At 36.5% G+C, this 10332-nt stretch overlaps 2 protein-coding genes across 2 annotated transcripts; both read right to left on the bottom strand.

Moving 5' to 3' along the window:
* Positions 1 to 2427: 2427 nt before the first annotated feature.
* LOC121243984 (LRR receptor-like serine/threonine-protein kinase RGI1) lies at positions 2428 to 6282 on the bottom strand. The gene is given in 3 exon segments (XM_041142034.1): positions 2428 to 2883; positions 3158 to 5942; positions 5944 to 6282. Coding segments are annotated over 3 exon segments (3162 nt in total). The 5' UTR covers positions 5980 to 6282; the 3' UTR covers positions 2428 to 2542.
* A 3012-nt stretch (positions 6283 to 9294) lies between these two features.
* On the bottom strand, positions 9295 to 10128 carry LOC121244772 (dof zinc finger protein DOF1.2-like). Its single transcript, XM_041142980.1, has one exon. It carries the CDS (start codon positions 10126 to 10128, stop codon positions 9295 to 9297), a length of 834 nt encoding a protein of 277 aa, XP_040998914.1.
* Between the last annotated feature and the right edge of the window lie 204 nt (positions 10129 to 10332).

Below are 10332 nucleotides of genomic sequence, written 5' to 3'. Positions count from 1 at the left end.
CTCTACTGCGCCCAAACGCTCTTTGCACATCTTCCTTAAAGGCAGGGTCAGAGTCTGTTTTGTCTGATTGATTTCGCATTTTACTTATCTAAACTTTGGCCCTTGTGTTGTGCGGGTAATGACTTTAAAATCAAGACTCCTATGGCTCTTTTATCCCTTAGCCTTAGGTACGTACAAGGCGTCGCAATTATTACAGGACAATTGGAAACCAAATCTACCAGGTCTCTTTCCATTTCCATTACACAAAACCATGATTCATGAACATCGAAAATACTTTAGCTATAAAAGGATTATACAGAAGTAAACCTACAAATTGATGTGAGTTGATATGATATGTCAGATTGTAAAGTTATTTTTATTATAAAGTAGATCTCGGATTTCATGAAACCACGTCAAGTTGTGGGTTTACTTTGTGTAATCTCTTTGTATATGTAGCAGTTTTCTTTTGTCATTGCCCTAACATAAATGTCTCTGCAATCACAACCACAACCGTGTTAATGTGCAAAACATTCTAGACATGAATCTGATATATAACAGAGAAAATCATTTTGCATCCAGGCATACAAGCGCGCCCATAGAAAGCTTGACAGGAAGATGATGACCTTCCGAAGTTACCCTTATTTTCTTTCAGCTTTACGCTAAACATCATCTGTGAAGGTGGTTTGGATTTAAAAGATCTAGATAGACGAGAGCTTTAAGATATTTTTTCTTTTTTTATTAAGAAAAAAAAATAGAGAGATGATTTGGTTGCATTTGGGTAATGAAGTATTCTCAGATATTCTGTGAATAGTAGTGAAAAATAATAATAAAATATTAAATAATAGTGAAAAGTAATAATAAAATAATAAATAGTAGTGAGGTATTTCAAACTAGGCCATGACAAGGGTTTCTCAAGAGATTGCAACATTCAGTAAAGCTGCCATTTAAAAAAAAAAAAAAAAAAAAAAAAACCAAGGTCAGGCCTCTTATTAATAAGAATCCGTCACTGAGGTAGAGGAACAACCATACTTACAACTACCAACACAACCAAAAAAATTACATCAATGTCAAATATAAGGAATATCCAATTTATCCATACGGATTAAGCCCCGAATATGACCTTACGTCAATGTCAAGTAAAGCTGCCATTTGCATGCGACATGTGTGGATATGTATGTGCCCTTATCCATACATGCTAGCACATATGTGGAAAACTTCTAAGCATGACAAAATATATTTTGATAGTTTAGGCATCACAATAATATATAAAAATTTAAAAATGTTGCAATTATAACGTTTTTGACTCCAACCATACTGGTTGAAAATGACCAAAGTTAAAAAATTTTGTAATTATTGTTGTAAAAGTTACTATGAGAGGAGGCTTGTAACATTATTAAACAATATTAAACATTTTTTTGAATTATAATATTACTCAGTTGGAGCTGATCTGTGTGCTTTTCAGTTACATGTCAATTACTACAAGGGCTTGCCGCTTAGAAGGATGTGTACTTGCTGATCCACCCAACTACTATATAACTTCTAATTGCTTAAGAAGTTTCACAAGAATGATTACTTTAGAGGATGGTTGCTTGCAATCTTAGACATTGGGATTCGATAGATTGAAGTGAACAATCTGTGGGCCTAAGCTGGTCTCATGTATATGACTAAAAGCAATGTATCTTTTGAAGAACATGGAGCATGAATCTCTTTATTTCTGCATCAACCATAATTGGAAAGTTGAAAAGGAAAGGGGTCTTTTTTCCTCTTTTAATTTGTGTTCTACCAGGCTAAATCCCTCCCAATCTGTATCACCACCTAGCTTTTTAGTGGCCCAGTCCTCCACAGACATCCATTCGGCTTTTGTATGTTTTTGTTGGTTGCAAGCGTTATAGGTACACTTTGTAGCAGAGATATGCTAATTGAATCATAACACGTAGGCAATATTGTAGTTTTCTGTTCAACTTTACTTCCACCAATAGGATATATTGTTTGTTTAGAATCTAGAGAGGGGGGGGGGGGGGGGGGGGGGTGCGGCAGTGGCATTAGGTCTCTTAATTACTTAGGGGGTGTATCCCTATGGTTCTCAAAGCTTCAACTGTGGTGGTGGCCGGGGTTGTGGAGTGATTCTGGGGAGGAAGGAGTTCTTGTGAGTTATGTATTCCTGATTTTATAATTCAATTTTCGAAGCTTGCGAAGATTCGCTTAAACTTTGGTGCAATCGTACCAGCACTAATGTATCGAATTCCATCATAACTTTGCAGTTACATGTGCTTGGACATGAATGATCTTTTAGGAAGTCCTCGTGTTGCAATCCTCCTTTTATTTACAAATATTAAAAAAAGGGTGCTGAAACATGTGCATCATTCATGCTATTCCGCTATTCAAATAGCCAAGTGTGATAACCACTTGCAGTCTTGCTACTACATAAAAATTATCAATCAATCTATTTCAATTACTTCTTTGTTTTAAATTATAGAAAAATATCAAAGAACTACATTCTAGAACCCTGGATTGCTGATAATTTTGGGTTTTTTGCTACCCCATTGAGAAGAACCTTTGGATTTTAAACATTCTCATTCTTGTGCCTGATTTCCTTTAGCATCATCACTACATCTTTCATAGTTGGCCGTTCTTCTGGGGAAGCATTCAAGCATAGGATAGCAACTCCAAGAACTTGAAGCATCTCCTGGATCTGTGCTCCAGATTTTGAAACTAGTTGTTGGTCTAGAATTGAAATGAATTCTCTTTTTCTTTCTCGAACTTCGCTGATAACCCAGGTGGCGATGTGAGCACCTTCTGGTATCCTGCCATCAGTTGGTTCCATCCCAGTTAAGACCTCTAGCAGCACCACTCCATAGCTGTACACATCACTCTTCACTGTGATCTTCAAGCTGTATCCATATTCTGCAATTCGTGACAAGCATGGATTAAATGTTTTGCTTTGACTAAAGATGTACTCTAAGCCAGCTTAAATGACTAGAACTGAACATAATTTGAGGAACATCTTGAGTTATTGAACATCACTACAATTTTTAAACAGTCTATCTTGATAATGATAATAAATTCTTTCCCAAAAAGATTAACATCTTTTTGGAAGAAAGCTCAACTTCATATTATGTTAGTTTGATAGGTATCTTGCTGCGGTTGTTTAAGAAGAAACTTAAGCATTTACACTCACCAGGGGCAATGTACCCATAAGAACCAGCAACTGTGTTGGAAGCTCTTGAAGATTCTGGAGATTGAACAAGTTTCGCAAGGCCAAAATCGGCTAAAAACGCTTCAAATTGTTGGCCTACCAAGATGTTGTTAGCTTTGATATCACGATGAATTATAGGAGGAATACAGTCATGGTGAAGATAGGCTAAACCATAGGCTGCTCCCAGTATGATCTTATACCTAGCATCCCAGTCCAAGAACAGCCTCTTCTCATGGAGCAATCCAGCCAAACTTCCATTACAGATGTAATCAAACAAGAGCAATCTAATTGTTCCATTGTCACAACATCCCAGAAGCCTCACTATATTTTTGTGCCTTATAGATCCAAGAGTCTCAACTTCTGCAGAAAACAGGTCTCTCTCTGGAACCTCCCCATTCTTCACTGGCCATAGTTTCTTCACTGCAATTACCTGCTTTCTTGGGGTCTCAACACGATAAACAATGCCGGAACAACCCTTTCCTACAATGTTAGCATCCGAAAGCCCTGTGACAATATCGTTTATGGAAAAGCTAAGCTTTTGAAATGGAGTGATATCCCATTCCAAGTCATGATCTTCTTCATCGTTCTTTCCAAATAAGCCTCCATGCACTTTGATTAATAGAACTAGTCCAAAAATCAATATCACCGCTGTTACTGTTATACTAAGAAGAGCATAGATGATATGTTTTCTGATGGATTTCATGCCATGAAGATTTCCATTTATGCGGCACTCACTTCTGTTGATGCAGAGTTCTTGATTGCCGGAAAACGCTGTGGCTGGAAGGTCATGGAAGAACTTGGTATCAGGAAGGAGACCTGAAAAATTATTGTATGAGACATCCAGAGATACTAGGTTATCAAGTTTACCCAGTATTATCAGGCTTCCTGTTAGCATGTTGTGAGAGAGATCCAGGTTGGCAAGCTTTGAGAGATTTGAAAAACTCTCTGGAATAGGGCCAGTCAGAGAATTCCAACTCAAATTCAATAGAATATCTAATCCTTCAAGATGACCGATTTCATCTGGGATAGAACCAATGATCTTGTTGCTGCTCATGTCCAACAACTGTAAATCCCTGCAGAGGCCAAGTGATTGAGGAATGAAACCAGTAATGTGGTTTCCACTGATTACTAGTTTGTTTAAGGACGTAAGCTTACCCAGATTCTCAGGAATGATACCTTCTATTTTATTCATGGAAATATCTAGAACATTTAGGTCAACAAGAAGTTCTAATGTCGAAGGAATCATGCCATGGAGTGTATTTCCGTGCAAGTCAACCATTTCTAGTTTAGTGCAGTAACCGATTTCAGGAGGAATTTCTCCTGTAAATTGGTTGTCTGACATTTCAAGGAAGCTCAAACGATGTAGAAGCCCAATTTCAGATGGGATTTGACCGGTGAAGTTGTTTGATCCCAGCCGTAAACGGATCAAGCTGGTGCAATTACCAATATGAGGTGGAAGTTCACCTGAGATTCTATTTGATATCAACAACAATTGGGTTAAGTTCTTGAGATTGAATAGAGAGCTTGGAATTGATCCGGTGAGCATATTGTGTGAAAGATCTACTGCTTGAAGTTTCTCACAGTTGGCTAACTCAGTTGGTATTCTTCCTTGAAGCTGATTCTGCCAAGCAAAAAACTGAGAAAGTTCTTTCAGTTGCCCGATGGCCGGCGGAATCTCACCAAAAAGTCTGTTGTTGTCCAATTCGAGTTGCTTCAGACTGGAAAAGTTGCCTATAAATGATGGTATTGTGCCAGAAAGATTGTTATTAGGCACAAGAAGCTCCTCCAATGTTACTAAATTTGCAAGCGACACAGGAAGCTCACCACTGAGGGAATTTGATGAAAAGTCTATAACCACCAAACTTGAACAGTTTCCAAGAGTTTCTGGCATGCTTCCACTTAGACTGTTCTGCCATAATAACAACCTTTTGAGGCTTTTTAACATACTCAATTTATCAGGAAACTTTCCCGACAGCTGGTTTTCATGAAGAAACAAGTTCTCCAAGGATGAGCAATTGCCAATTTCTGGTGGGATTTGGCCCGTGATATTGGTTGTGTAGATGGAAAGAGTCTTGAGATTCTCAAGTTCTCCCAAGCTGTGTGGAATCTGCCCCGAAATACCAGTTTCTGCAAGACCAAGAAAAACTAGTCTTTTACAGTGTGATATGAGCGTTTGGATTTCACCATGAATTCCCAGATTTCCACCTGCACGAAATACTTCCAGACCTGACAACTTCCTGACTTCTGAAGGAATCCTTCCAGAGAGCTGGTTATCAAACAATTCGAGCTCTTCAAGGTTTGAGCAATTTCCGATTTCTATTGGAATTGGACCCCGTAAGGAATTTGAATTCAGTGACAATACCTGCAACTTGTGTAGCTTTCCTACTTCTGCCGGGATGTTCCCTGATAGAGCATTATAACCAAGGTCCAAGGTGGTCAGTGATGACATGTTTCCTATTGAAGGTGGGATTTCTCCAGTGAGGTTTGCATTTGAAAGGACAAGAGCAATGAGATGGTTGAAGGAGAGGAGCTGATTGGGGAAGCCGGTGTGAAGGTTGATGGATGTTATTGTGATTTCCGAAACAAACCCATCGGTGGAACATTGGATATAATCCCATTTGCATGGATTATGGTCGTTTGGATTCCACGAAGAGAAGAATATAGCAGAGGAAGATGAATTGAAGGCTGAAAGCCATGAAAGGAGAGACAGACCTTCTTGATTCAAGGCAGAAATGGCCTGAAACATATAGATCTTCAGAAACAAGAAACAAAATAGCGATTGCATTGCTTGACATGAAGCTCATCTAATCTCACAAACCAGTCTCTCAAAGTCTATCTGAATGTTCTATGATCGACCAGGGGATACTAAAATGCTTTTGGATTCATCCAAATTTGCTGGAAGAAAGGGTAAAATATGTGCTCTTGAAAGCTGAAATCCTTTCCACATACTCCATGAGGTTGTCACTTTTAATGAATAAAGAGACAGCCAGGGACTTGGGTGACTGATCCTTTATGGTCTTAATTACAGAGATGGGTAAAAATAATTTAGTCATATTAATATTTTGGGAATAAAGGGAACTGGATTCAGTTATTTATGATATGAGAGGTATTTCTTCTTTCGAATATTGACAAATTTGGTACTATTTACCTTTTCTGTATCCTATACAGTCGAATTTTTTCTTGTAGAATCAGGCTGCATTTGGCATTGGGAAATACTGTACTTTTCTTTTGAGTACTAAAAAAGATGCACTAGAAAAGGATGTAAGACAGCCAACTGAATTAAGATTTTCCCTACTCTCTCTATCAGAATTGTTCTTTTCTTTCTCAGATATTAATTAAATCAGCAGTACATAGATTGAGCAGGCCTGCATTGAGAGATTATCCAAAGGTAGAGAACAAAAGAACATCAGCAGTGAAAATAGTACTAGATTTCCTTATTTGCTAGAAGTCAGGAGACTCATTTCAAAATTATCTTGCAACTGGAAAAAGATGAGTAGATTAGCATAAGTAAACAAAACATGCACATACACATACTAAGTACAAGACCAAACCAGACATTCATTCATTCATTTGTTGCAAAAGACCATCATGTGATGTTTTTTGGTTCTTATTTCTGTAATTATTCAGTAATTCAAATTCATTATAGTAACGTCTTATCTGTGGGATCATTGACTGTTTGATGGGAATTTTTGTAGTTTATGATCAAATGCTTTCACATACAGACCATCCATCCTTTTTTGAACTCATGATATACACAGAAAGTGAAAAGGACAAAGCAGCACCTAGAAATTCGGCATGAACACCACAAAATTTTCTGAGATATTGATGCGGTGAGGTCTCAAAATCATCTTAGTTTGATAAAGTTTTTTCTTATCACGAAAGTTAGCCAGCCATCTTCCCTAGGGACAACAATATAGGTCCATGCCGCATATCCAGAAAGCTCATTTTCTTCCCCATGCATGAACCTTCCAACAAACCAAACAGCAACCTAGCTAGCTAATAAAAAGTAAAAAAATTTGGGTTCTCTTGTAATTTCCCTTCGTAGGATATACCTGAAGACATCCTCGATCGGCTTAGTGAATTTTTTGCACTTTGTAATGTTAGATATCTTTGAGTTTATATGTAGATCATTGATTTTAGCATGTGGTTAGTGATTTTCCGAGATGAATATTAAATTGAAAGAGAATATAACTTCAGACATTTGAACAAGAGTAATTAGTTACAAGTCCCAAATATATTATGCTTTGCGCAAAAAATAGATAAAAAAGTGAATTTTTCACACTTTTTCGTTGTGGATTTTTTTTTTTTTTTATGAAAAATGATTTACCCACGATATTTTGTACAATACATTGTACAACAATGTGTTAAATGAGAGGTATTTTGTAAAACATCTTATAAAAGTAACATAATTTTATAAAAATACTCCTCATTTAACATATTGTTGTACAATATATTAAACAAAATATTGTGAGTATATCATTACTCCTCTCTAAGACCTCGTTCAAACTCGGCTAGCCTAATATCAAATATAATCAAGCTCAAGTAAAAAAAAAAAAAAAGTGGAGCTCAAGTAGTTTTTCTATATATATATATATATGGGTTTTTTTAGTTGATAGTAAGAAAATATAAATTCAATAAGAGTTTTGATAAAAGTAAATTCACAAACTGTACATTAGATACGAAAATTTACAGTCACAAAGATATTTCGCAGCAGTAAATTCAAAAATTAAAATAATGTAATGTGATACATTAGATCTACTTTATAATAAAAATAATTTTACAATCTGACATATCACATCAAATCACGTCATTACGTAATTATAGCAAATGCTCAATGAAACCTAATCACATGTTATCCATGCATGGTTTTTTTCCTCCAAATTTAACTACTAATTATGAATCATGTTAGACTTTGGAAATTCTTCTATTGTATATTACTAGCTAGTCGCGCACCTTGCTGTTGCAGCCGTCGTCGTCGTCAACATCAATCACGTACCTATGTAATACTCTAATTTCTAAATTCTTGGATTATTTATCAATCACAAGTACTTAAATGAATATTAACATCTTTCTTTTCTATTTCCCAAATCTTTTCATATCAGAAAGTTTTAGTAAAGAATTAAAAAGTTTAACAGGTTAATTTGACACTCACCAGCAAGCAGTCACAAATTAAGATATATTCATGAGAAATGATTTATACAAATTTCAAATAGATAAGTTTCGTACATATCTTTATAAAAAAGCAGACTCTTATCTATTTATACTCTTATTGCAGAGTATACTCCTGTTAGATTTCTCTTTAATAACGACACCCCCACTCTGAATTTCAACGATGTGGGCACGTGGCTAACTCAATATATTGAGTAATTGACCATTCTTTTCAACTTTTTTATTTTTTAAAGGGATGAAAAATATGTATGTAGGTTAAGGTCAACTCCCTAAATTAGTCATCACTATCTAAGATCGAGTAATGATATACACACAATAAATTATATAATACATTATACAATAATATTATAAAATAAGAGTATTTTTAAAAAATAATGTTACTTTTATAAGATATTTTACGAAACTACCTCTCATTTAAAATATAGTTATATAAAATATTGTAAAAAATATTATGTGTAAATTATTTTCCTTTAAGATCAAGTAAGTTGTGCCTCTAGAGAAGCCAACTGTTCTGATCTTCATGTACACTGTATGTAGAAAGCTGGCTGGCCGTAGAATATTCTTTCACCAATTAATTATTCTCTAAATTCTATATACTATACTACCATCTTATTTTTACCTCATTAAGTAAGATGTATTTATTCTCTAATATTAACATTGATCAATTAATAATATGACACATTTTAAATGATTTTAAGTAAAAATGACGAGCAAAATATATAATCAAATGGTAATTCAAGAATAATCAATTGCCGAAACGATAACTCATTGACCAATACTTACATGCCATTATTTCATAATCCCATTAACATATATAAACTATAATTAACGTCCATGCTATTAATATTTCCATGAACATGCATTTAAGCTATCTTGAAGAAGAAGGAAACAATCCATATATCATGAAGAGGAAAAAAAAAACATAAATTAATTTGATTGTCCATTGCATATCAAATTCTTGAGAAAACATCGAAACCCGTGAGATCCGAGCAACTCCAAGTACTATCGCTTATTGGATTCATCCTTGACAGATGATCGTTGGACTGAACCGCAAACTCGAACTCTTGCAAATGCACCACAGGCCGTTGCCACGTTAAATTTGGCGAAGTTGCAGCATCTGACCTCAAAACTTCTTGCACCATTTCATCATCCAACAAAGCCTGCAACACATGAAATTCATTCGCCGCATCGTCTTCATCAATGAGTTCGCGAACTTTATCCTCTTGAGGATTAACTCCTTGAACTAATATCTCATCACTCTCACCAATATTGGGCCTATGGCAGTCAAAAACCGCACTGTTTTGCTCACCACCACCAAGGATTAAAGAACATGGCGACTCGGATAGTACGTTAAAGGAATCATTAGGCAATTCCGGGACGGTTCTGAACTCCGGCTCATCATTAGTGCTCGGGTTCTGATTCAAGAACCTGGCGAAAACAACAGCGAGATCAATATCCGCCTTTGAGTCCCCATTAGAGTCGCAAGAATCCGTAGATTGCTCGTAATTGGCACTGTTATAATTACGAAAAGAAGTGAGACAAGCCTTTTGCGTCTGTGGGAGACTAGCCGACCTGGCAGGGCGGTTCTTGCGACGACAATCACCACCAACAGGTATGTTCCGAAGAGAACCACCTTTGGTCCAGTACCGCCTACAGCCTTTGCAGAAGTACCTAGGCTGCGACAAGCTGTAGTTATTGTAGTAACAAAACTTGGTGTTGGAAGAGGCGCAACGAGGGCAGTTGGGAGCGACCTCAACGTTGGGTTTCCACCTTCGATCGGCCATTGCCAATGGCGGCCTAGAAGCTGTAAACATCCTTCAAACATGCACTAATAAACAAGAATTGGGTTTCTGTTTTTGGGAAATTGGAGGCGTTGGAGTGAGAGAAAATCTAGGAGATGTAAAGAGATTTAAGTCATGTGTGAGAGTTTGTGCATGAGCATGTGTGTGGCACAAGAAGGGGCCGGGGCCATGCGTGGGGGTGAGATT

This window comes from Juglans microcarpa x Juglans regia, chromosome 8S, assembly GCF_004785595.1.
Source record: "Juglans microcarpa x Juglans regia isolate MS1-56 chromosome 8S, Jm3101_v1.0, whole genome shotgun sequence".
Classification (NCBI taxonomy): Eukaryota; Viridiplantae; Streptophyta; class Magnoliopsida; order Fagales; family Juglandaceae; genus Juglans; species Juglans microcarpa x Juglans regia.
The sequence above is the reverse complement of the archived record's forward strand: the minus strand, read 5'-3'. Positions and strand labels throughout refer to the sequence as shown.

Coding starts and splice junctions, on each gene's coding strand:
- LOC121244772 (XM_041142980.1), bottom strand. CDS start 10,128: ATGGCCGATCGAAGGTGGAAACCCAACGTTGAGGTCGCTCCCAACTGC.